The sequence below is a fragment of the Mustela nivalis genome (assembly GCF_964662115.1).
Source record: "Mustela nivalis genome assembly, chromosome: 2".
In the NCBI taxonomy this organism is placed as follows: Eukaryota; Metazoa; Chordata; class Mammalia; order Carnivora; family Mustelidae; genus Mustela; species Mustela nivalis.
In genome coordinates, this window is record NC_139021.1 from 34,422,350 (window position 1) to 34,447,351 (window position 25,002).

Sequence of the window (25,002 nt, forward strand, 5' to 3'; positions counted from 1 at the left end):
AATCATGACAGAGATAACCACTATTAGTATTTCATTGTATTTCTTTTCAGACAATTTTCTGTAGTTAAACCTATGTAGATATATATGAACAGCATTTTATAATTTGAAATACTCTCCTTTTTTTCATATTTTTATGAGCTGAGTTTTTTTTAGCAGAACATTGTGAGCATTTTTTAATTAAATCAAGCATTTTTTGGTAAGAGTAGTTTTTTAAAAAGAGTAGTTTGGTGGGCGCCTGGGTGGCTCAGTGGGTTAAGCCGCTGCCTTCGGCTCAGGTCATGATCTCAGGGTCCTGGGATCGAGTCCCGCATCGGGCTCTCTGCTCAGCAGGGAGCCTGCTTCCTTCTCTCTCTCTCTCTGCCTGCCTCTCTGTCTACTTGTGATCTCTCTCTGTCAAATAAATAAATAAAATCTTTAAAAAAAAAAAAAAGAGTAGTTTGGTTAGATATATAATATTCTAATGAAACAGTGTTTCACTTATTTGACTATTCTATACTTGGAAATTTAGGTTATTTCCAGTTTTTTGCTTATTTCTTTTCCTATAATGTAAAATGAATATGTTTTGTGGATAAGCTTTATCCCAATTTCATATTGTTTTCCTAAGCTAGATTGCCTAGAAATACAATTACTGCGTTATAATGTATAATCATTTTGAAGGTTATCCTTACTAATTTCCAGATTTCTTCCCAGAAGTTTTATAGAAAACTTCACCTAGCAACATAATTTACATTTCTTTTCTTACCATAATCTCACCGGAATTTGGATTTGTGTTTTAAATAGTTGACAAAGTTGAGGGCTAATGGTTCCTCATTATTGGTTTTATTTGCATTTATTTGATTACTACTTAGAGTGAACTTTTTTTTTTTTCCATAATGACATTAGTCATTTTTTTTGGTCTGCATTTACCTGTATTTATTTATTTGACAGAGAGAGAGAGAGAGAGCACAAGTAGGCAGAGCAGCAGGCAGAGGCAGCCGCTTAACCGACTAAGCCACCCAGGCGCCCTGCATTTACCTACTCTTGCCTCTGTTTCTGTTGGTGTATATTCCCAGTGCATAGTGACTGCTAGGGCTCTCTCAATAGTGTTGTTTATTGAATTTGTTATATTTATTGTATGAATATAATATAAAATATTATTTTTGTCATATTTTTGCAAATATTTTCCCAGTTTTTCCTTTGCTTTTTAATTTTGTTTTTTTCTTGTAACATACAAAAACCTGAAATTGATGTGATCCACTTCCAGAGAGTAGTTAAGTAATCACATATATTTTCTCTTGACTTTATAACATCTTACTCTGTAATACAGTTGGGCTCTGTTTAGTACTAAGTACAGAATTTGGTATAAATGTAGTATAGGATAAGTTAGAATTTAATTTAATTTTATTTCATACACTCGGGCAGTTTTTCTAGTTCTCTTTGTTAAGTAAGCCATCCTTCTCCATTGACTTGTGATGTCTCCTTTATTGTATATTAAGAATTTTAAGTGTACTAAAATCTGTTTGGGGGCTATTTTTCTCTTTTCATCAACCTGTCAAATTTCATGCCAAAAAACCTTTTTTTTTTTTTTTTGAGGGGGAGGGGCAGAGGGAGAGGGAGAAGGAGAAAGAGAATCTCAAGCAGGTTCCATGCCCTGCGCAGAGCCTGACTTGGGCCTTAATCTCACAACCCTGAGATCATGACTTGAGTCGAAATCAGGAGTGGGACGCTTAACCAACTGAGCCACATAGGTGCTCCTAAACACTTTTAATTATTGTAATTTTTTTTATGTTTTGATAACTAATAAGATAAATTTAATAACTTTCCTATTAAAACTGTTATTGTAAGATTCTGCCCATTTAATCTTCCAAATTAATTTTTAATTGAAATACATTTGACATATAATATGCAAATTAAAGATCTATGACATGTTAATTTTGTACATTTATATATTGTGATATGATTGCCATTGTAGTGATAATTGGCCCCTCTATTACATTACTTAATTACCCTTTTTTTTTTAGTTCAAATAAATAAGTTCTAGTCTCAGATTCTTTTAACTAAAAACAATTCTGTTGAGATTTTGATTGGAATTGCTCTAAACCTCAAAATTAATTTTATTCACTTCCTGATTTAACATATGAGTACCTACCTTTGATTTACTCATCTCTGTAATAGGTAGCTAGCTGTCAGTTCTAATCAACACTTTCTTTAACAGCCTTCACAGTTTATTTGAAATTCAGCCTTTGGTAATTTGAAGTATCCTTTTGAGTCCAGTTGGGGAAAATTCTTTGCCTAACAAAGCTTCTAAGATTAACTGTTCAAAGCATTTTTTTTTTTCCTGATGGTTTCTTCAGGGAATGATAAATAGGAAAATAATCCTTGGAATAACAACCTTTGATTAGAATCTTATCTTTCATTTGCCTTTGGTTTTTGTTGATTTATTTAGAAAAGCACAAGCATACTCTGATTTGTAATCTTTTAAGATGTACATTCCTTCATCCTCCTAGCCCCTTGGTGGCTTACAAAATTGTTTCTTTTTCTTTGTAGTTTAGAAATGTTCACTGACTCTGCCTTGCTTAATTTTATAATCTCTAGCTTAATTTTGTTTGGTACTGCATCATCTTTCTCTGTCTCTGGCCTTTTTCTTTTTTTGTTTTGACTTTTTGCAATTACTTCTGTTGTTTTCAGCTTTATACCATCTGTTCTGTGTTTTGGAATCCTGATTATTGTACATTGGATCTCCCTGATCTGTTCTCTATTTATTTAAAGCTCTATCCCATTTCTTGCATTTGCATAACCATTCTGTTCTCAAGGTATTTCACAAGTTTATTTTCTTCTATGGTTATCTGCAGAGTCATTTCTGCTTTGTACAGCTTCAAATGGCATTATTTTATTATTTTTAAAGATATTATTTATTTATTTGACAGAGATCACAAGTAGGCAGAGAGGCAGGCAGAGAGAGAGGAGGAAGCAGGCTCCCTGCTGAGCGGAGAGCCCGATGCGGGGCTCGATCCCAGGACTCTGGGATCATGACCCGAGCCGAAAGCAGAGGCTTTAACCCACTGAGCCACCCAGGCGCCCCTCAAATGGCATTCTTAATTCTTCTTATTTTCATTGCACTGAATTTGTTTTTTTCTTGAGCCATTCTTATTGAATATAAATGTTGTCTTTTTGACACCTCTTTAAGTTTCACCTTTACTTTAAACACTTACTGTTTTCAATCATTTCTTATTTTTTTTAAGACATTAGAAATGAATGAATTTTCATTTTAGCTGTTGCTTTGTTTTCCTTTCCAAGATGATTTTGGTTACAGATTTGTTGTTGTTGTTAATTAATTCATCTTTCATATTGATGAATTAAGATTTGCTGGCACTGAAAAATTTTCATGATAGGTTATTATAATTGGCATTTTAATGATATTTGAAGGAAAGTAATTCCTGGTACTATGAATCCTTCTTCTAGCTTCCAGAAATTCTGTGTTGCATTCCTAGAACCTAATTTATATGATGCCTGACACATGACAGTGAAAATAGGTGATTAAACATTCTTTAACAATGGTATTTTTCTTCTATTTTAGGGTCTTCATTGTGACTTTGCTTGCCTGATGTTTCAGTACTTAGTAAATAAGCCTTCAGAAGAAAGGGTCAGGGAGATCATTGTTAATGCTGTTGAAATTGAACAGGTAAACAAGGAAGCTTGTATGATTAGCACATCTCTTTTCCTCTGATGTTTGTACCATTATTATATTGAATTGACTCAGGAAATTGCCACTTGTAGGTCAAAGCAAATATCAGTAATTTTCAACCTGACAGTACCAACAGATGATACATTGCAATTATCATGTCAGCTTATAATTTGGTTTGTAAGTAAATGTTATATGTTAAGCTTTTATGTGTACTAAAATCTGTTTTGGAACTGTTTTTTTCTATCTCATTGATCTATCACGTTTTATGTCATAGCAAACTATTTGAATTATTTTAGCTTTATTTTATTATTATTTTTTTATTTTCAGCTACTAAAGGGTAATGACGGTTTCTTGTTTGTTTTGTATTTTCAAAACTGAGCATGGTATCTAGCTTGAAGTTTTCACTAAATTATGTTTATAGAATTAGTAAATCAATGAATTAGTGAATAGTAAAACTTAATAAATAGAATGTAAAAATCTCTAACTACAAAGACGTAGATGTTCCACTTAGGACTTTTTTTTGTATATTATCATTTGAAAGAATTAGTTTAAAAGTAAAGTAAATTTTAAAAATATTTTATTATGTTCGGTTAGCCACCATACAATAATGCATTGTTAGTTTTTGATGTAGTGTTCAACAATTCCTTAGTTGTGTACAGCACTCAGTGCTCATTACAACATATGTCCTCCTTAATACCCATCACCCAGTTAGCTCATCCCCCGACCCCCCTCCTTTCTATAACCCTCAGTTTGTTTCCTAAAGTCCAGAGTCTCTCATGGTTTGTCTCCCTCTCTGATTTCTTCCCAGTTTTCCCTCCCTTCCCCTGTGGTCCTCCATGCTATTCCTTATGTTCCACATGAATGAAACCATATGATAATTGTCTTTTGTTGCTTGACTTATTTAGTAAAATAAAATTTTTAAACTTTTAAAAAAAAATACTGTATAGTTCAATAGCTATGGTTTTCACATTTGGAAGGAGAAAATGCATGAAATGCATTTTGGTATTTTTAATCATTTTGAGAATTAAATTCAAATGGTTCATTTTTTTTAATTTTTAAAAAGATTTTATTTATTAATTTTTGAGAGAAAGTAAGAAAGAGCACACAAGTGGGGAAGTGGGACAGTGGGAGAAGCAGACTCCCCAATGAGGAGGGAGCCTGATGCGGGACTCGATTTGGGACTCGATCCCACGATCCTGGGATCATGACCTGAGTTGAAGGCAGATGCTTGACTGATTAAGCCACCCAGGCACCCTAATGTGCTTATTTTTCCCCTATTAACATATAACCACTGTCTTTCAATATAGTTGGAGTTCAATTTATCTCCCAACCCCCATATCTGTTTTTATTTTATTCTCATTTTCTTTGCTAAGTGTGTTTCTATCTTTCCCAATTCCCTTCCATAACTATGTGCCCAACAGTGATCATCTTTGGTGAATCTTTTTCCAGATATTTCAGGGCAAAATATCTCATTTTTTCAATGGAGAAAGCCTATGAATTAAGGTTCTATAATGCTACTCTGTAAAATACCAGTAATTTGATAGTTTCAATTTACTTAGGCTATTTAAGAATATGAAATACTGTGAATAGTAATACCCCAAACATTTTTAAACAAATGAATGTTGCCATGTTGAAAGAATTTACCCTAGTATATTTTCCTCAGGGACTTAGACGATTAAAAAAAAAGAAATTAAAACCCTATTTTTATTTGGAAAATATTTATTGTTCTATCTCTGTTTTTTATTCTGTTTTTGTTAAAATCTTAGGAGTTTTTAACAGAAGCCCTACCAGTTGGCCTCATTGGAATGAATTGTGTTTTGATGAAACAGTATATTGAGTTTGTAGCTGACAGATTACTTGTGGAACTTGGATTCTCAAAGGTAAGGTATTTAAAAATATATTACTACAAGCTAAAATGTTATACCAAGTAAGGCCACTAAAATACTATATTTTATTGAAAGCATTTGTAACATACCTGTCTACTTTTAAAATGTGTGTGACAAACCCTGTTTTGCATAAACAAATTGGTCTTGCAAAATCCTTTGGAACTTGGAATTCATAACAGAAATAGCAGGCTGATAAATCTTATTAACTGAGCTCAATAAATTACTTATAATAATTGTAGGTATTTAATGGGATTATCTTTAAGTAAATCGGATTTATTATGTATATATATGTTTACCCTCATAAATCCCCATGGGTCAATATTGTAATTTTTATGTTAATATTTTTAAAAAGATTTATTTACTTATTTTAGGGAGTGGGAGAGAGAGCTCAACTGCAGGAAAGGGCTAAGGAAGAGGGAGAGAGAGAGAGTCCCCCAGCAGACTCCCCATTGAGCCATTGAGCATGGCCGCCACATGGGGCTCAGTCCCAGGACCCTGAGAGCATGACCTAAGCTGAAGTCAAGAGTCTGCTTCTTTTTCTTTTTTTAAAGATTGTATTTATTTATTTGACAGATAGAGATCAGAAGTAGGCAGAGAGGCAGGCAGACAGAGAGGGAGAAGCAGGCTCCCTGCTGAGCAGAGAGCCTGATGCGGGGCTCAATCCCAGGACCCTCAGATCTTGACCTGAGCCGAAGGCAGAGGCTTAACCCACTCACTGAGCCACCCAGGCGCTCCAAGAATCTGCTTCTTAATCGACTAAGCCTTCCAGGAGTTTCACATTTGTATTTCTTTTAAAGCCTATTTACCTTTTATTTGTTTAGTGAGATTAGTTCATCAGAAATTAATACTTTTACTTTTTAAAAGATTTATTTATTTGAGAGAGAGAGAGAGAGCTAGTGAGCAAGCTTGGTGGGGAGGGGCAGGGGGGAGGGAAAGAATCTTAAGCAGACTCTAAGCCGAGCGCAGAGACCCACACAGGCTCCATCTCATGACCCTGAGATCACAACCTGAACTGAAACTCAGAGTCAGATACTTAACCAACTGAGCCACCCAGATGCCCCTGAATTTTAAATATGAGTAGTTATTAGGAAGACATTAACTGTCATAATTTGACCCCTTGAACTCAGTTGTCTTAAAACTTATTTTTCATTTTGTTTATCAGAAATAATATACCTGAATATCATAAAGAGGTATGCTTCTCACATAACAGATGGAGTCTGCGCTAGTCTACCTGGGTTCCAATCCTGGTTCTGCCACTTTCTATCTATAGGACCTCAAGCAAGTTGCTTAACCTCTTATCCCCATTTCTTCATCCATGAAAGGGAGATGATAATAATAATACTTACCACAAAAGATTGTTGATGAGTTGGTATGCGTAAAGCATTTCAAATAGTATCAGACATACAGTAAATGTACACTAGGTGGTCATGTCGTCTTCACCGTAATTGGAACATTCATAGATCTTGACTATGTACTATATATATGATGGTAATTAGAAATTAGAGGTTTTAACTTCTTAGCATGGAACCGTGAGTTTACATTGTATTTAATGAGAAGCGTTATGAAATCCATGATACTGAAGTAATCATTACCTTTCTCAGTAATGCATTTATATGCTGGTAACCACAGAAATACCATCATGAAAGAGCCCAATAAGGCAAAGGTTTTTGTAAGATGAACTGTAGTTTATTATTTTAGTTATAAAATTCTGTGTTGACTGACAATGAATGGAGAAGTCAAGATTATAATTGCATTAATATGATCTCTTAAATTTATAAATGATATATTTTTTAAAATTGTGTTTGTTCCTAAGTAATACCAATATTTTTGTTACAGGAAAATTAATTTCCTCACTTGAGCCTTAAAGAGAACTCAGTGTGCTTTAACTGACCACCATATCCTCACACTTTTACATCTATGTTCTCCTGCTTTTTAGAAAACTGTGGACTCCTGGGTCTAATTTTCCCTTTGGGACTGGGCTCACTGTAGATCTATAAAACATCCCGCCTACAGAAGAAAACCTAAACATAGTATGAAAAATCGTTTTTCTACAGGCCTTCAACAAAACTCAATAAATTCCAAAAGGCAGAAATTATATAGACCTTTTAGATTTTAATGCAGTAAAAATAGAAATTAACAATGAAAGATTGCCAAAAAATTTTGTCTGCTTAGAAATTAAGAAGCTGTCCTTTAAAATGAGATTAAAATGAAAATATAAAATAATAGAAAATGTGAACTAAATGATGATAGGGTTACTATATATCAAAATTTATAGAATGTACCCAAATAGATCCTCAAAGGAAAAGTGATAGCCTTGAATGTGTAGATTAAGAAGACAAGACAGTTTAAAATACATGAACCACACTTTGAATTCAAGAAACTTAGAAAAAGAACTGTTCCTCTAATGACAGTTTTTAGCAAAATAAGAGATTACTTAAATTAGCAAATGTTTGTCATTTATACAGAATTCTAAGTAGCCATATTAATGTTTTCAACTTCTCTTTTGGTTTAGGATTAGTCAACAAATGTTTGAGTGCTTCAGTGGGTCAAAACAAGCCACTTAATTTATTTTTTGGTATTATTGAAATGTAGTTGACATACAGTGTGATACTAGTTTCAGATGTACAATTGACTGATGGTTCCATATATTACCCAGTGCTCCCCACGAGAAGTGTGGTTACTACTTGTCACCATACAGTGTTATTATCATAGCATTGACTATATTCCCTATGTTGTACTTTTCATCTCCAGGACTGACTTATTTTATAACTGAAAATTTGTACCTTTTTTGTTTGTTTATATGTTTTGTTTTTCTTAGATTCCACATAGGAATGAAATCATATGGTATTTCTCTTTCTCTGACTTATTCCACTTATGGTAATTCCCTCTAGGTCCATCCATGTTGTCACAGATGGCAGGGTCTCATTCATTTTTTTTTTTTTTAAGATTTTATTTATTTGAGAGAGAGCATGAGGAAGAGATCAGGAATGGGGGTGGGGAGGGCTGAGGGAGAGGGAGGAGACGATTCTGCACTGAGCAGGGAGCCCCAAGGGCGGGACTCGATCCCCGGACCTGGGAATCATAACCTGAGCTGAAGGCAGACACTTAACCAACTGAGCCACCCAGGAGCCCAGATCTCATTCATTTTTATGCTGAGTAATATTTGTGTGTGTGTGTATGTGTGTGTGTGTGTGTGTGTGTGTACATACATAGTATATCTTCCTTATCCATTCTTCTGTTGATAGACCCTTGGGATATATTCACACATCTACTACTGTTGTAAATAATGCTGCAGTAAACGTAGGGATGCATATATCTTTCCAGATTTCTGTTTTTGTTTCCTTTGGGTAAATACTCTGTAGTGGAATTACTGGATCATATGGTATTTCTCTTTTTAAGTTTTCGAGGAACCTCCATATGGTTTTCACCAGTGGCTGCAACAGTTTACATTCTCCAGCTACAATGCCTGAGAGTTTCCCTTTTCTCCACATCCACACCAATGCTTGCTATTTCTTGTCTTTTTTTAGGAAATGTTTTTATTTAGTTATTAGAGAGAGAGAGCATGAACAGGGGTTGGGGGTGCCCTGAGGAGGGACAGAGGGAGAAGGAGAAGCAGATTCCCAACTGAGCAGAGAACCTGATGTGAGACTCCACCCCAGGACCCTGGAATTATGACCTGAGCCAAAGGCAGGTGCTTAACCAACTGAGCCACGCAGGTCCCCTATTTCTGGCCTTTTTGGTACTAAATATTGTGACAAGTGTGAGGTGATATCTCATTGTGGTTTTGTTTTTGCATTTCCTTGATGACTAGTGAGTCATTTTTTCAAGTGTTGGTTGAACATCTGATATCTTCTTTGGAAAAGTGTCTCGCTTCTCTGCCCATTTATCCCCCCTCTGGCCATTTTTAAAATCAGATGATTTGTTGTTTGGATGTTGTATACATTCTTTAGATGTTTTGGATATTAACCCTTTATTGGATACATCAAATATATAAAATATTTACAAATGTTTTCTCCCATTCTGTAGGTTGCGTTTTTGTTTTATTGATGGTCTCCTTTGCTGTAGTCTTAATAGTTTATTTTTGCTTGTGTTTCTCTTGCATAGGAGATATATTCATATTTATGTTGCTAAAGCTAAATTCCAAGACATTACTGCCTTTTTTTTTTAAGGAGTTTTATGGTTTCAGGTCTCACATTTAGATCTTTCATCCATTTTGAGTTCATTTTTGTGTTTGGTGAAGGAAAGTAGTTCAGTTTCATTCTTTTGGCATGCAGCTGTCCAGTTTTCCCAGCACTATTTATTGAAAAGACTACCTTTTCCTCATTATATATTCTTACCTCCTTTGTCGCAGATTAATTGGGCATATGAACATGGGTTTATTTCTTTATTTCTTGACTCTTTCCTGTACTATTGATCAAATTATCTCTTTTTTGTGCCAGTACCCTATTGTTTTGATTACCAAAGCTTTCTAGTATATCTTGAAATCTGAGATTGTGATACTTCCAGCTTTGCTTTTCTTTCTCAAGATTGCTTTAGCTATTTAGCCTTTTTTGGTTCCATACAATTTTTAGGATGATTCAAGTTATGTGAAAAATACATGCACTTAATTAACTTAATTTTAGTTACTTTGTCCATGCCATGGATGATTTATTTTTTTAAATAAATTTTCAAAAGATTTTATTTATTTATTTGGCAGAGAGACAGCGAGAGAGGGAGCACAAGCAGGAGGAGTGGGAGAGGGAGAAGCAGGCTTCCTGCTGATGTGGGGCTCAATCCCAGGACCCTGGGATCATGACCGGAGCCAAAGGCAGACACTAAATGACTGAGCCACCCAGGCACCCTGCCATAGATGATTTAAATCAGGTTTTTTGGAAGGCTCCAGTTTTAAAATGCAGTAAATCTGTAACTATTGGTTCAGTGCTTTTTTCACTATATCCTGCTAGTTCAAATTTTCACTCCCTCTTAGCGCATTATTTCTGACAGGCAATGTCATTGAATTCTGTAACTCAACTACACACAACATTTGATCTTTTGTTGAAAAAAAATATATATATATGTATGTATATATATATATGTATATGTAATATTTTATTAAGATATCAAGCTTTTTATTAAGCTTCATTAAAAGTCACAGAGCATGCAATTTCCTTTTTAACAAACGTATAGTTCAGTGGTTTCAGTATATTCAGAGGTGTACAACTGTCACAACAATCTGTTTCAGAGTATTTTTAGCACCCCACAAAGAAACTGTACTCATTAGCCATCAGCCAAATAATACTCTAAACCAAATTTTATTTATTCATTTATCAGTTGATGGACATTTCAGTAGTTTGGGCCATTAAGAATAATGCAAATAGGGGGCACCATTAGGTCAGTGGGCTAATGGGCTAATGGCTCAGGTCATGATCCCAGAGTCCTGGGGTCGAGCCCCACATCGGGCTCTCTGCTCAGCGGGGAGCCTGCTTCCCCCCCTCTCTCTGCCTGCCTCTCTGCCTACTTGTGATCGCTGTCTGATGAATAAATAAATAAATAAATTTTTTTAAAAAGAATAATGCAAATAGGAACATTCACTTATAAGTGTTTGTGTGGACAGTGTTTTCATTTCTCTGGGATATGTAACTACAAGTGAAATTGCTACATCCTGTGGTAGCTGTTTTTAATTATTAAGAGGAAGTGACAAACTGTTTTTCAAAGCAACTGCACCATTTTACATCCGGTAGGGGCTTGTTTCTGCGCATCTTCGCCAACACGTCTGATGCATCCTTTTTGTTATAGCCGTCCTAGTGGGTGTGAAGTAGCGTTTCATTGCAGTCTTGATTCGCATTCTCACTAATGAGTAATGATTTTGAGCATCTTTACAGTTGTTTCTTGGCTTTTGTATACCTTCTTTAGAGAAATATCTGTTTGTTGATTCAGACCCTTTACCCATTTTTAATTGGGTTATTTGAAAATAGCCTTATCTGTGGTGTCCATAATCCCTGCTGGAATACTCCTAAATTTAAAAATCCTATTTTATTGCCCCTCATGGATCACTGAAATGTTTCATGGTTTTTCATCAAGCTGTGTCGCCAAGTCTGCTTCTTGAATTCAGAAGTAGTGGAAAAGCTTCTTGTTAACATATATTCCACTTTTGGGGGTGCGTGGGTGGCTCAGTGGGTTAAAGCCTCTGCCTTTGGCTCAGGTCATGCATGATCCCAAAATCCTGGGATGGAGCCCCACATCGGGCTCTCTGCTCAGCAGGGAGTCTGCTTCCCTTCTTCTCTCTCTGCCTGCCTCTCTGCCTACTTGTGATCTCTGTCAAATAAAAATAAAACGTTAAAAAAACCCCATAAATTTCCACTTATAGTTTGGAGACATCTATGGATAGTATTTATTCTCTTTTCTCATCACGGTCCCTTAACATCAATGGGTTAATTATCTGTTAAGAACTGAGAAACATGGTAAGGTTCACAGTACATTTTTGGTAATTCAGTATTTTGTAGTATCATGTCTGTGTGACCCCCTAATGGTTTTAACTGTGAAAAGGTCTATAATGTCAATCGTGTATTGGATCTTTCAAGCTGCAAAAACATTTTAGTTTGATTGGTATTAAATCTTTCATTTCTGCGGTAATATATGTCTTCTTCCTACTTCTTAAAATACCAGAGATGCTAATGTAGTTTCTTAAAGTTAGTAGGTGATCTCAATTGTGTTACAACTAATCAGCCTTGATTGCCTCTAGGACCTTCTGGAATCATGGATCCTACAGGTGACTAGGCAGGTGTTAGGAGACTTGAGCTTGTTAGTTATCTGTTCTTCTTGTGGATGTGATTTGGCTTCTTCAGAATGTTTAATAACATGTCTTCTCTTTTTAGGTTTTTCAGGCAGAAAATCCCTTTGATTTTATGGAAAACATTTCTTTGGAAGGGAAAACAAATTTCTTTGAGAAACGAGTGGCAGAGTATCAACGTTTTGCAGTCATGGCAGAAACCACAGATAACGTCTTCACCTTGGATGCAGATTTTTAAAACACTTCCCATATATAAACCTATCACTGGCAGATAACAGTCTGTTTTTCTTTGTTTAAAGAAAACCCCACCAAACTTAAAGTACCTCCTTTAGGGAATAGAAGTTTGCTCAAGAGGAAGTCTAAAACCAAACTTCAAATCAAGTTGGATTTATATAAATACACTCTAATTTTCTTGTTGAACAACCAGCTTGTGACTTAAATGCTTTTGTTGTATCACTAAAATATAAGATGGTACTATGTGGGGGTTAAGAGCATGAGGTGAGGGGTCAGATACGAGTTTGACATTCTGCCCTTACTACTTGTGCGATTCTTGGCAAGTCAGTTAATCTCTCTAAATCTCAGTGTATGTGTCTTTAAAGCGAATGTAATAGTAGGTCCTAAATTTATCACATGGAAATGAGGATTAAGCCACAATATAAATGCTTAGTCAATATTACCACCACCACTATTACTATTATGACTTATGAATAGTGTTAATTATGGTGTTGTGATAAAATGCTCCCCTGTCTTCCAAGTAATTGTGATTCTGGGTCTTAAGATCTAGATTAAATCTTTGTTTGAAATAATGTTTGAGGGAGAATACAGGGATTTCATTTAAGAGATTATAATTCTCATTAACTTGAGAATAACTTCTTTGGATTCCTCAGCATGTGGTAAAGGAAATTTAGTTCTTAGTTGTTTTGGGCAGGATACTTAGGAAGTGGAATTCAGGAGGTTATCCTGGCAGTCGACCTTGTAAGTAAAGTGATTCTCCTCCTTTGGAAGTCAAAATGATCACTATTGCCATAGTCCTGAAATGTTTAAAGCCCAGGTGAATTAGCTAGAATAGCATTTCCCAAAGAGTATTCTAAGAGCTGTTAGCCCCTCTAGATATTTTGAGGGGAAAGAAAAGGGATTCTGTGGTCAGATGAATCTGGGGAATGTTTATCTTCCCTTCCTCTTTATTTTTTATTTTTTTTTATTTTTTTTAAAGATTTTATTTATTTATTTGACAGAGAGAAATCACAAGTAGGCAGAGAGGCAGGCAGAGAGAGAGAGAGAGGAGGAAGCAGGCTCCCTGCTGAGCAGAAAGCCCGATGCGGGACTTGATCCCAGGACCCTGAGATCATGACCTGAGCCAAAGGCAGCGGCTTAACCACTGAGCCACCCAGGCGCCCTCTTCCCTTCCTCTTTAGAACATATAGTCAGTACATCAAGGATAGAGAAATTCTAAGTATGTAAGCTTACTCCCCCCCAGCCGACTTTCTTAATACAAATACAAATAGGAAATGTTCACCTGTTAACATCTCATCCAACTGGTGTTCCTCAGAACATAGCTTGGAAAAAGTTGGCCTTGAACCATTTTACACTTAGGGGAAGGAGTTGGGGACTGAGTTCAGGAGACCTGGTGGGGATTACTGACCCATTTGTATTTGTGCTAAGCTGAGTAATGCACCTGAGACTGACCTCAGCTGTGCTTCTTTAATACTCTTTAAACTCTTATGCTGTTACAAGGTAGAGTCCAAATAATGGAACTATGCCTCCTGCACAGCAGCAGATGGCAAGGGAGACAAAGGTCTCTGCAGATGCTGAGCAAGGAGAGGCCGGGAACCCCTCATTATCATTAGGAAGAATCAAGAAGTAGCCTGGGCCTCCAAAACAGTGTGGTTCTCCACTTATAGCAACTTTTTATAAAATTCTGCAACCTGGAATTTAGAGATTTTTCACTTTGCCTAAATGTTTGCTTCATTTATTTGGCAGTGATCTAACTGACTTTGTGAAACTTGGAGTTCTCGAGCAGGTGCAAGAGGAGCAGGTCATAACTTCGTTAGGGAGAGGTCAGAAACTTGATATATTTCCGCCTATGACAATGCCATGTATTTGTTCAGTTTTTCAGTTTGTTCTGTGTTGCAGAGTTGGCCAGCTGTTTTTATGTCTTCTCAGGGGATCCCACAACAGCCTTGGGAGCTTGAAGAGCAGCTAGTATTGACATTTTACTAATGGGAGAGAGTGAGGCTCAGAGAAGTTAAATGTCTTGGCCACGATCTGCTTGTATCACTGTCCCTACAGTAGAATTCTTTTTTCTTAGAGATTATCATCTTTTTTGTGTTTAGTCCCTTACATCCATCTTCATGTGATCTTGTCTGTTTCCTCATTCAAGTATCATGTACTTTATTACAGTGTTATATAAATTATGTAACTATATTCAGATAGTGTGTTCAAAGATGTGCCTACTACTATACTGAACACTGAACGTTTAAAACTAACAATATCTGCAGTGATATCAGAATGAAAGAAAAATGTTTTCAGTGCATATTCCCTTTGTTTGGAATCCAGATCTTTCTCATAGGTTATGGCAGGTGCCTTAATATGAAGCTTATTTATAGTAGCAATAAACCTAATTCTATCGAGATGAAGAAGTTTTATTACTGAAATACTGGATTTTTAATACACTGGTTTATTATATTCAGTGTTCTAGATCCTTTTCCAGGCCTCTAGGTTACATATTTATTTATTATGTTTAGTACTTTGGCTCTTAGCTCTTAAGGAATGAAGCAATTGTGGAATCTCTTTTTAATATTATCTTGCAAGTAAAGAAAAAAATTTAGAGTATGTTTACAACTTCTTTTTTTAATAGCACATATATCCAGATCATGGTTACAGTAGTCAAGTTCATTATTTAGGAATATAAAAACTTGTAGTTCATGACAGATTGCAGTTATTAAACATATTTCATTGTAGTATGCTGAATCATGACTTGGAAAAACTTTGGAAGACAGACCCAGTACTTTCAGATAAGCCTGTTCTGTTGTTCAGTTATGTACAGTAATAAACAATTGTTTTTACATACAAGCTTACTTGAGTCCTGTCTTCATTGTCTCATTTTGGAACATCAGATTTTTCTGCTGCTTTTTGCCATTTTGTTTTTTATTCATAGAAAAGTGATTACAGTTGATCGTTGAACAACATGGGAGTTAGGGGCACCAATCCCCACCCCCCACAGTTGAAAATCTACATGTAGCCTTTGATTCCCCCAAAACTTAACTACTAATAGCCTCCTGTTGAGCAGAAGCCTTACCAATAACACAGTCAATTAACATGTATTTTTTGTGTAGTATATATGATATACTGCATTTTACAATAAAGTAAGTTAGAATAAAATGTTATTAAGGAAGTTGTAAGGAAGAGAAAATACACTTACAGTACTGTCCCCTATTGAAAAAAATCTTCATTTAAGTGGACACATGCAGGTCAAACCCATGTTGTTCAAGGGTCAACTGTATTGAGAAATCATACCAGTTTGTGTATTTTAAAAATACTTTATTTGATATTCAGAATTTTGCATTTTACCTTTAAATATGCTAACATCAGTGTCATGGAATCCCCAAATTGCATTTGTACAGATTAAGCTAAGGGCTAAATTTCACTAACTGATTTTCAGTGATAAATCTGCTCTTGGGCTGCATGAAAGCCAGCTTAGACCTATAATCAGGTTTATGTTTTTCCACTAAATTGAGTGAATTGGCAGCCAACTCAGGAACTCCTGCTCGGCGGACTCTCTATGAGTGGCACAGAAGGGAAATCTGTGTATTTTTGTTTTTCCCACCCTTTAAATACTCTCCTTTTTAGACAATTACAAGTTTGCAGGAAAACTCGATATTCCTAGGGCCTTAGGAAGAAAGGATTTAAGCCTTCAAATTTGGGGCTTAATTCTGTTAAGGAAAATATGGGTGAAAATGGAAAGATAGAGAATGGATGGTTTTTTGCTTGTTTTTCATACAGAGAAAAATATAACAATTCAGGCTTCCTAAGTTCACAAGATCGTTAACTTGTGCATTTGACTTTTATAAATATGTCTTGATTTTTCCAAATGTAGGGTAGTTTAGCAAAATTACTCCGTATCTACTGTGTATGTAGAGAGCCTTATTAGGTGTGGTGTACCTGAGTCTTTTTGCTTAAATACATTGTGGTCCATCAAGCCAATCCTGCCTACTTAGGATTCAGGGTTTTTTTCCCAAAGAAATAAGTTATTTATTTTTTTGATTAGTGTGTTGAAATGAACTATATCATAGCTGCATCATTTTGTGTGTGTTCTTTTTGAGTAAGATTATTCCTGAATTGCAACCAAAAGGACCCTGGGTAAAACAAAAATTGACTCCTGGATATAAACAGTGATTAGAAAGAACCAGAGTGTTCAGGCATGTATCAAAGAGCTGGGAGCCCTGAGTTTGCTCCTTGGGCGGATCCTGAGAGCCAGATGAGGTCTTCAGTGAAACTCAAGTGCTATTTAGAGGGCGGGGTGAAGAGTAGGAGAGGCAGGTATGACTGAGATGTGAGCCTTAGAAGAGCAGCGTTATTGCACACGAATGGGGTGTGCCTGGCCTGCATGGTCATCCAGCAATAAGAAAAACAGCTGTCCTTGCTTTCTGTGACCTTTCTCACAACCACATCTGTTCCGTTCATCTCTCCAGGTTAGCGTGTTACCACATCCTAGAAAACGAGCATTCTCCAGTTTGCCTGAGTAAGGGTCAAGGGGTATGTTCTTGATATCCTTTTGTCGTTAATGAGAGTGTCCAAATTCTGCAAGGAAAATTTAATTCCCAGTAAAATAATAAGCATTTGTACATACTTCAGTGCTTATAAGGTAAACTTTAAACTTGTTCTTCTAATCACTTCTTTGGTCTACTAGTTTTATGAGAAATTGCTCTGTCCCCATAATATTGGTAAAGGGCCAAAAAGCTCAGACAAGCCACGTTACTTGTCCAAGGCCATGCAACTGGTAAAAGAGGCAGGGATTATTACTTTAAATCTCATCATCTTTTCACTGAATGCACCCAAATTTCTGCTGCTACTGCTGGTGATATTCAAGATTGTTCATGGGATATCATCCCCTAGACCTCGATTCTCTCCCTGATACACTCCATCAGCAGGTGTCAATTTAGAGCTTCATGTGTCATGCCCTAGAGCTTGCTGGGAATTGTGTTAAGCAGCACTTCATGGAGTGGGGAGAGAGCTAACCTGCTGCGGCCTGGCTGGAGTGGTGATAATGTCTGAAGACATCAGAGGTGCAATTTTGGAAACCTTAAATCCTATCTATACTGTCTAAAACGTTAAGAGCGGTCCAGATCAGAGCTTCCCAAGCAGTCCTTCTCAGAAGTCAGATTGTAAAGTGCTAACAAATAAAGATACACTTGCTGCAATTTATTTAAATTTCAGATGCTAGAGCAGCACTCACCTCTAATTCCCAACACCCCAGATCTCAGAGGACTCGCACCATCCTTCATACGGCTCTCTAAAAGCAAGTCGAACCCACCGAAGGCAGTATTTAGATACAATCAGCCTTTACATTTCTGAGAAAATGTATTCCAAACACATCTCCTGTGGGTGCTACAATTGTCCTTATCTCCAGGGACTCAGCTTCATTGATGGGCCACAGAGTTTGACACAGAGGATCTTTCCCTTCCCAGATTTTTTCCTCTGCACCTGCCTTTTTTACTGGCTCGTCCCTGCTCATCCTCTGGAAACGTCCTTTCTCCATGTGCTCATAGCTCTCCATAAGTGGTGCACGATGTATTAACATTTAATTGAACCCCTTTCAGGTGAGAACAGCACTCTTTACATGTGTCTTCCATATGGCACACAGGAGTTTCTCAGTATTTCCTGAATGAATGAATGAATGAATGAATGAATGAATGAATAGCAGTCATAGCTAGTTGAATCATGAACCCTGGTGTCCTGTAATCAGCATAAGCTGTTAGCTAGAAACCATCATTTACAGAGCACACGTGCCCCCTATGCTTCACATAGACCATGTCATTTAATGCTCTGAATCCTGTTGGAAAGGCATTTTTTCTTCCTTCCCTCCACAAATATTTAATGAGTGTATCCTAAGTGCCAGACACTGCTGGAGGTGCTGGAGATCAAACCATGAAAATACAGACAGGACGTCTGCCTCAGGGAGCACAGCGGGGTGCAATCATAAGCAAAGAAAATGTTATTTCCTCTATTTTCAAGGTGACTTTCAGAGAGGGCTTACTCCTGACCAACTCCTTGCTTAAAGTGGTACAGATAAAGCCAGAATTCCGTCCCAGTTCTGCTGAATGCCAAAGTTCATGCTTTCCCTAGAATCTCCTGATCAAGACATCACTGCAGCTCTGATGGGCGCAGAGTCCCAGGTCCCAGGGGTTAGTGGGCCCCAAACCACTTCAAAGGATTGTGTGGCCTGAGCTGAGAGTCAGCAGCCACAGGTGCTTCTCAGGCTCTAGGAGCGAGAAGCCCGTGGAGGCGAAGGTCAGACTCCGCTCACATCCCTCTGGCAGCTGGCAGGCAGCCCTGTTGCAATCAGCGTGGGATTTGGTGGGCAGGGCTGATGGGAAGTTAGCAAAGCTAATTCCATCTCATTTTCTACAAGGGAGGAATAGCTTCAGGATCTTGCCAGCTGCTACCAATGTAGAGCTCAGTTTCCAGCCCTCACGTGTCCTGCCTGGGTCAGGAGAAAGCCAAAGAAGGCTGTTAGGGGCCCCCCAGCCTTCCCCGAGGTCAGGGGAAGAAGAAGTGACTGCGTGGGAGGTGGGGTGGGGGACACGGTGCCAAGTCCCCTTTCTTGCTAGACAACTGCGACCTGGCAGCTCCACTGGCCTCCTGTTCTTGACTTCCTGCAGGTGGTGGTGGTTTTGCCAGAGGTCTCATTTCCTGACTTCCTCATGATGGAGCCCTTGAACCACTGGTCTCTCTCCCGGCTCAGAGGCTGCTCCTTCACTGTGGGAGTTAAGGAGGTGGAATTTAAAGAAGAATCGTTCTGTTTAAGGGTGAGCTGGGGCTGCTGGACTTGGGGGGGGCACGGGGGGGTACTCTGGACACACAGAAGAAATTCCTGCTCAGCACAAACTCCCTTGGGGAATTTCACCTCTGGCTGACCGTTCAGAAATGAAAGTCTAGGTGACACTCCCATAGGGAAGCCCTGCATTTTGGAACCAACAGAAAGAGGGGAAAGCTTCTTTCCATAGACAGATGCTGAGCACTCATGAAGCCACTGACAAAAACGACACATTTTTATGAAGCATCTGGAGCCCTGAACTTGTCACAGACTCGCCTGTGATTTTGTTATTTGCTTATCCATCAGTTTGGGGTAGGGGTGGCAGAGAGGGGAGGGTCAGAAATGGCAGAAAGATAATACTTACCCTCTGGCCCATTCTGGGAAGATCTAGGGGTGGAGGGGAAAGTACTAGCTCTCGTCTGTTGTACCAGAATGGATCATGCCAGTTCCTTTGGCCCTGGATCCCTGAAGCTCCCGTCCGCCTCAGTCTGAGGAGGGAGATGGAGATATCTATGCTCAGGGCAGAATATTTTCACAATTTAGATGTGGGGAGCAGGTTTCTTGAGAGCTAGGGGTCATTAAATGATACTCCATCCTGTGAATACTAAATCTATCTTGACTCAGTTGATTGACTTACACCCCACAGGAAGTACCTCAAAATGTTAGATTTTGCTATGCTGAGGTGTGGAAGAGCACAGGCTTTAGGGCCAAACCATTTGGGTTCAAACCCTGACTCTACCATTTACTGGCTGGATGACTTCCGCAAGTTAAATATGCAACTAGGAAGAACAGCCATGTAGACTTCTTCTGCTGTCGTACAAATATGCGGGACACTTAAAATAGCACTCCATAATTAAAGCTATTATCTCAAAGCTTCTGTTTGGCATTAAAATTCCAGTGGTAGGCCTGGAACATTTCCATTAGCTTAAATGACCTTAAAGTCAATAGTTCCTCGAAGGCTGAGTTACTGGCTCCTTGCTGTGCCTCCTTGAAAAATTTCATCTCTGTACAGGTTTCAGTTCTCTTGCACAGATTGGTCGTTCGAATTTTTAGCATAAATTTATAAGTGGTCTTAGTATCTAGCATGTTACTTGGCAAGGAAATAGACTTTTTGTGTTTCCTTAACAAATAAGATAGTTTTGCCCTTCCTGCAACATTAGCAATAAGGGAAATTCGGCTCACCTTAATTATCTGTATAGGTTTAACATCCTTTGTTGTTCTCATTAGCCTTTTAAGGCTAACAAACACATCAAAAGCCCCGAATGAGTGATTCCTATTTGGTTCTGCAAGTAGCAAAGTCAAGTAGTTTTAGAGCCACAATGTATCACTGCTCTAAGGAGAATCTTCAGTCCCAGTGGATCTGGTCCTGTTGTTCCCCCAACTAGATTGAGAGCTTCAGGGTAGAGAGTTGACGCTTTTCTGCCTTAAAAGTCCCTCCCTGCATCAGGTGGGAGTCAGACTGGTTATCATTGGCTCTAGGGAGCTCAGTTTGAGCCTTAAGGCCTGCCACTGGGACTTAGGCATGGCTGGGTCATGACTCGCTCATAGGGTGAAGCTTCTTAGCATGGGGACTTCTGGGAGAGAATTGGCCCTGGGGTCAGGAAGGGACAGATCTGATGGTTTTGACCCAAGTGATGGGTTGGGCAGAGATTCTGAATGTAGCACAGAAGCCACTACACAAACCCTATCAAGTAGAACAAGGGGGAAAGCAGACCTTGAAAGAGTGGTTTCACACAACCTTGCTCATGTTGGGATATGAACCACACCAAGAAGAACACAAAGGGAGAGGTCTGTGCTCCTTTCCAGGCCAATTTGTAATTGACTTTTGTGCCAATGCCAGTGGAGAGCAGTGTGAAGTAGGGTTGCTTGGTTGTTCCAGCTTCTTGCTCTTATAAACATAGGTGGTGAATGGGACACCTGGGTGGCTCAGTTGGTTAAATCACTGCCTTCGGCTCAGGTCCCACATTGGGCTTCTTGATCAGCAGGGAGCCTGCTTCTCTCTCTGCCTCTGTCTGCTTGTGCTCTCTCTCTTTCTCTGACAAATAAATAAATAAATATTTTTAAAAAATAGGTGGCGAACATCCATATATGTATGTGTATATATATAAATTTATATATATATACAAGTATATATACAACTTTATACATATCCAAGATTTTCTCTAAGATAAATTGGGTCAGAGGAATGTAGAATTCTGAACTTGCCTCACTTTTCTTTTAAAGATTTGTTTATTTGAAAGAGAACACAGTGGGGGAGGGGCAGAGGGAGAGAATCTTCAAGCAGATACCCTGCTGAGTGTCCAGCCTGCTGGACACGAGCCTCAATCTCACCACCCATGAGACCATGATGATCATGACTGGAGCCAAAACCAAGAGTCATATATTCAGCCTACCAAGCCACCCAGGTACCTGTTTCACTTTTCTTTTTTCTTTTAACTGTGTATGGAAGTAAAATACGCATATACATTCAGGTCTGTCTTTTTTTCTTTTAAATAATACAGACGTCTACATACTTTTTTTTTTTTTTTAACTAAAATGGTGGATACATTCTAAAACTTTTTCTTTGGACTTAGGTGAAACTTTTTTGTTTTTATTTCTGGCCATAGTTCTATTTCTTCCTAAGGCAGATACTCTTAGCTGTCTACTCCAAAGCCATACCCAACCCTTGCCCACTTCCAACAACAGAAGCTGGGAAAGCTACATACTTGCTTTCCCAGATGCCCTTATAGCTAGAAGTGGCTAAGTGGCCCAGTCTGACTAATGAAACATAGAGTAAAGCCTGTTAGGTCTTACAAAGAAATATTTTTTCCTCTCTGCTTCAAAAGTGAGGCTTGTGAAATGAAAATCTCTGCCAGGAATACTCCTTTTGTGCCCTGCCTTCAAACTGTTGTGTGAGGGTGTAACCTTTGCTACAGTGGCAGCCACTTTGTGATCATGAGGCAACATACATGAGCAAGAACAAAAAAGCTAAGATGCTGATGATAGTAAAGGCAAAAAGCAAAAGATACCTGGGTTTTGATGATATGGTCACATAGATCAGCTGTGGTAACTCCTACCTCCCATTTTCTGTTCTGTGAGACAATAAGTACCAAGATTCCCTAAGCCATTCTTACCCATGGCTTCTATTACTTATAACAAATGCATCTTATCAGAAACAACCTTCCCTCTTTAAAACAGTTCAGAATAAGAGCATTATCTCTTCCCTCTCATCCTGTATTCCTTGCCCATAGGAATGGTGATTACATCCTGTGATTACATCCTGTACAAAATGTATAAGAATGTAAGACAGCTGGATCCATTTCTCAGCAATTCCAGCATCCTTCACAAACGTTTCTGGCCACCCAGCCCCGGTACAGCCTGGCTTTTCCATGTTTTGGCTGAGGACACAGGGTACCTGTGAGCAGTCAGCCGTCTTCCCTGTGGCCTCTCCCTGCGGCCACACCCCTCCACCTCCATGGCAGTGAGGTCGGAGAAAACTGTGTCTGAGGCACTCCAGAGGTCTGTTCTGGGGTGCCCTGCCTGCTCCTCATCTTAGGACTGTACCATCTTCCCGAGGAGGGGTTACTGCGAGTGGGATCTCTGCATTAGTGCATTTTAACCAAGACCAAGTTAGAAAGGCTTAATGTTCAAACAAGAACTTTTGCCCTGAAAATAGTACATGAGGTGTTCGTGCCTGGAATACAAAGGGCTCAGTGATTCCTTCAGACTTAGAGACAGCTGGGATCGGTTTCCCTTCTGCAGATAGGTTAGGACTGAGCAAAGTGTTTGATTGCATTACTCTTGAGTGGTTGGTTTCCTGTTGTGATTTAGCTAATATTCAAATCTCCTACAATGGGAATAAATGACAGGGCCTATTTCCACCCTGTAGCCCACACTTTCACAAATAGTTCATGGCGGGTGTGGAAGTGTGTGCTCATGCTGAGAGGCTGCGGGGGAAGGGGCAGGTGGTAAGGAAGGCCCCTTGGCTGGTTCAGGGTTCGATAACTGAGCAGAGAGTGGGAGGAGGGGCAGAAACTCCAGTGGACAGACTGCAGGTACAGAGACCATGACTCCAGAGACCACGTCTCTCTGTGTGGCACACTGAAACCAGTGCTGGGTTGGGAGTCCCAGAGAACTGTAAAGCAAAAAGATGAAATACTTGAGTCAGATAGGAAAATGGGGTGGGAAAAGTCTCAACTCTACCATTTCTTAGCCATGTGACCTTGGGTGAATGGCTTACACCCCACCGAACCTCAGTTTTTCTATCTGCGAAATGGGAATGCATATTGTTCCAAGGTTTGAAGGAGTTGCAGAGTAGGGATTGCATTTCACTGCAGAGAATTAAGAGGAACCCAGATCTGAGCTGAGGATGGAAAGAGGAGCGCTCTGGGAGAGAGGGGAGGGGGGCCAGGTCCCAGGTATGGCTGAGCTGGGCCTGACTTTTAACAGGGCTTTCCCTGTTAAATGATTTAAAGTGATCACTGACTCTCCTGTGGTCAGGCCAGGCCCTCCTTAAAGCTGTGTTATTCTCGGAATGCTATGTGATCATCTAGTGTAGGCTTGTTCTCTAGAGAAGGGGACTAAAGCCCAGAAGAGTCAAGAACCTTATCTAAGGTCCCACAGCTATTGCAAGGTAGAACAGTCACTGCAACCAGTCCTAGGTCTTCACTTTTAACTTTCAATGCAGCTTGGTAACTTGGCTTTTAAAACTTCCTGCCTCAGGCCAGCCATGGGCAAAATTAGATAAAAATGAAAAATTAAAAACAGACAGGCTGTTTTCACTCTTTGTGCTCTTTTACTCCTCCTCACCCTCCAGACTTTCAGCTATGAACTTGGCCAAAGCTAACCTCACATTCAACAGAAAGCTTTCCCCCAAGCTTAGGGATGAGACAAGGAGGTCCACTGTCACCACTGCTATTCGGCGTAGTACTGGAAATTCTAGCCAGCATAATTAGGCAAGAAGAAGAAATAAAAGGCATCTGAACTGGAAGGGAAGAGGTAAAGCTGTCTCTTTTGCAGATAATTTTATATAAAGATATGAATTTTAGAACTTGTTCAGAGGAAAGTGTCAATGACTGATAACTTCTTTGGGTAATATTTTCCTCTCCAAGGTATTTGCTTTCAAACCACCATGGTAAATTCTGCATATGAAATTTATGCCATCAATCACCTGTTACAAACTTTTAAAAAATATATATTCTTAACTTTTCCATGGCCGCTGAGATCCCAGTATCCACGGATGAACTTGCCCCACCTGCATGGGCGCAGATTGCCTCTTATCAGGCCTCTTCCTTCTTCCCAGCCCAGCTTCCTCCCATCCTCCCCTTTTCACATGTTAGAGGGAAGGATGGGCTCCATCAGTGGTTCTTCAAGTGGTGCCAACACCAGCAGTAGCAGCACCTGGGAGCTTGTGAGAATGCAAGTTCTCGGGCCCTGCCCCGGGTTTACTGAGTCAGAAGCCCTGGGTTGGGGCCCATAGATTAGAGAGTTTTCATCACCCCCTGGGTGATTCTGACACAAATACATGTTTGAGGACAACCAGACTATGGAATGGAGTGAAACTGGTAATTTATTGCTCTCAGAGGATGTTGGGGTATTAGCCAAGTAACAGCAGGAAAGTTAAAGGCAATACATTCAGACATGTTGCACACAGAACATGCTAGCTGCT

The 25,002-nt window shown here is 38.8% G+C and overlaps 1 protein-coding gene across 2 annotated transcripts in view; it reads left to right on the top strand.

The window, feature by feature from the left end:
* The window catches only part of RRM2B (ribonucleotide reductase regulatory TP53 inducible subunit M2B), a 33,294-nt gene extending 20,293 nt beyond the window's left edge, over positions 1–13,001 (top strand). For both annotated transcript variants that reach the window (XM_082721279.1, XM_082721280.1), the window contains exons 7-9: positions 3,557–3,661; positions 5,431–5,544; positions 12,405–13,001. In XM_082721279.1, coding sequence (XP_082577405.1) covers positions 3,557–3,661; positions 5,431–5,544; positions 12,405–12,557 — 372 coding nt within the window. In that variant the 3' untranslated portion in view covers positions 12,558–13,001. The remainder of the gene's footprint in view (positions 1–3,556; positions 3,662–5,430; positions 5,545–12,404) is intronic.
* The last annotated feature ends 12,001 nt before the right edge of the window (positions 13,002–25,002 follow it).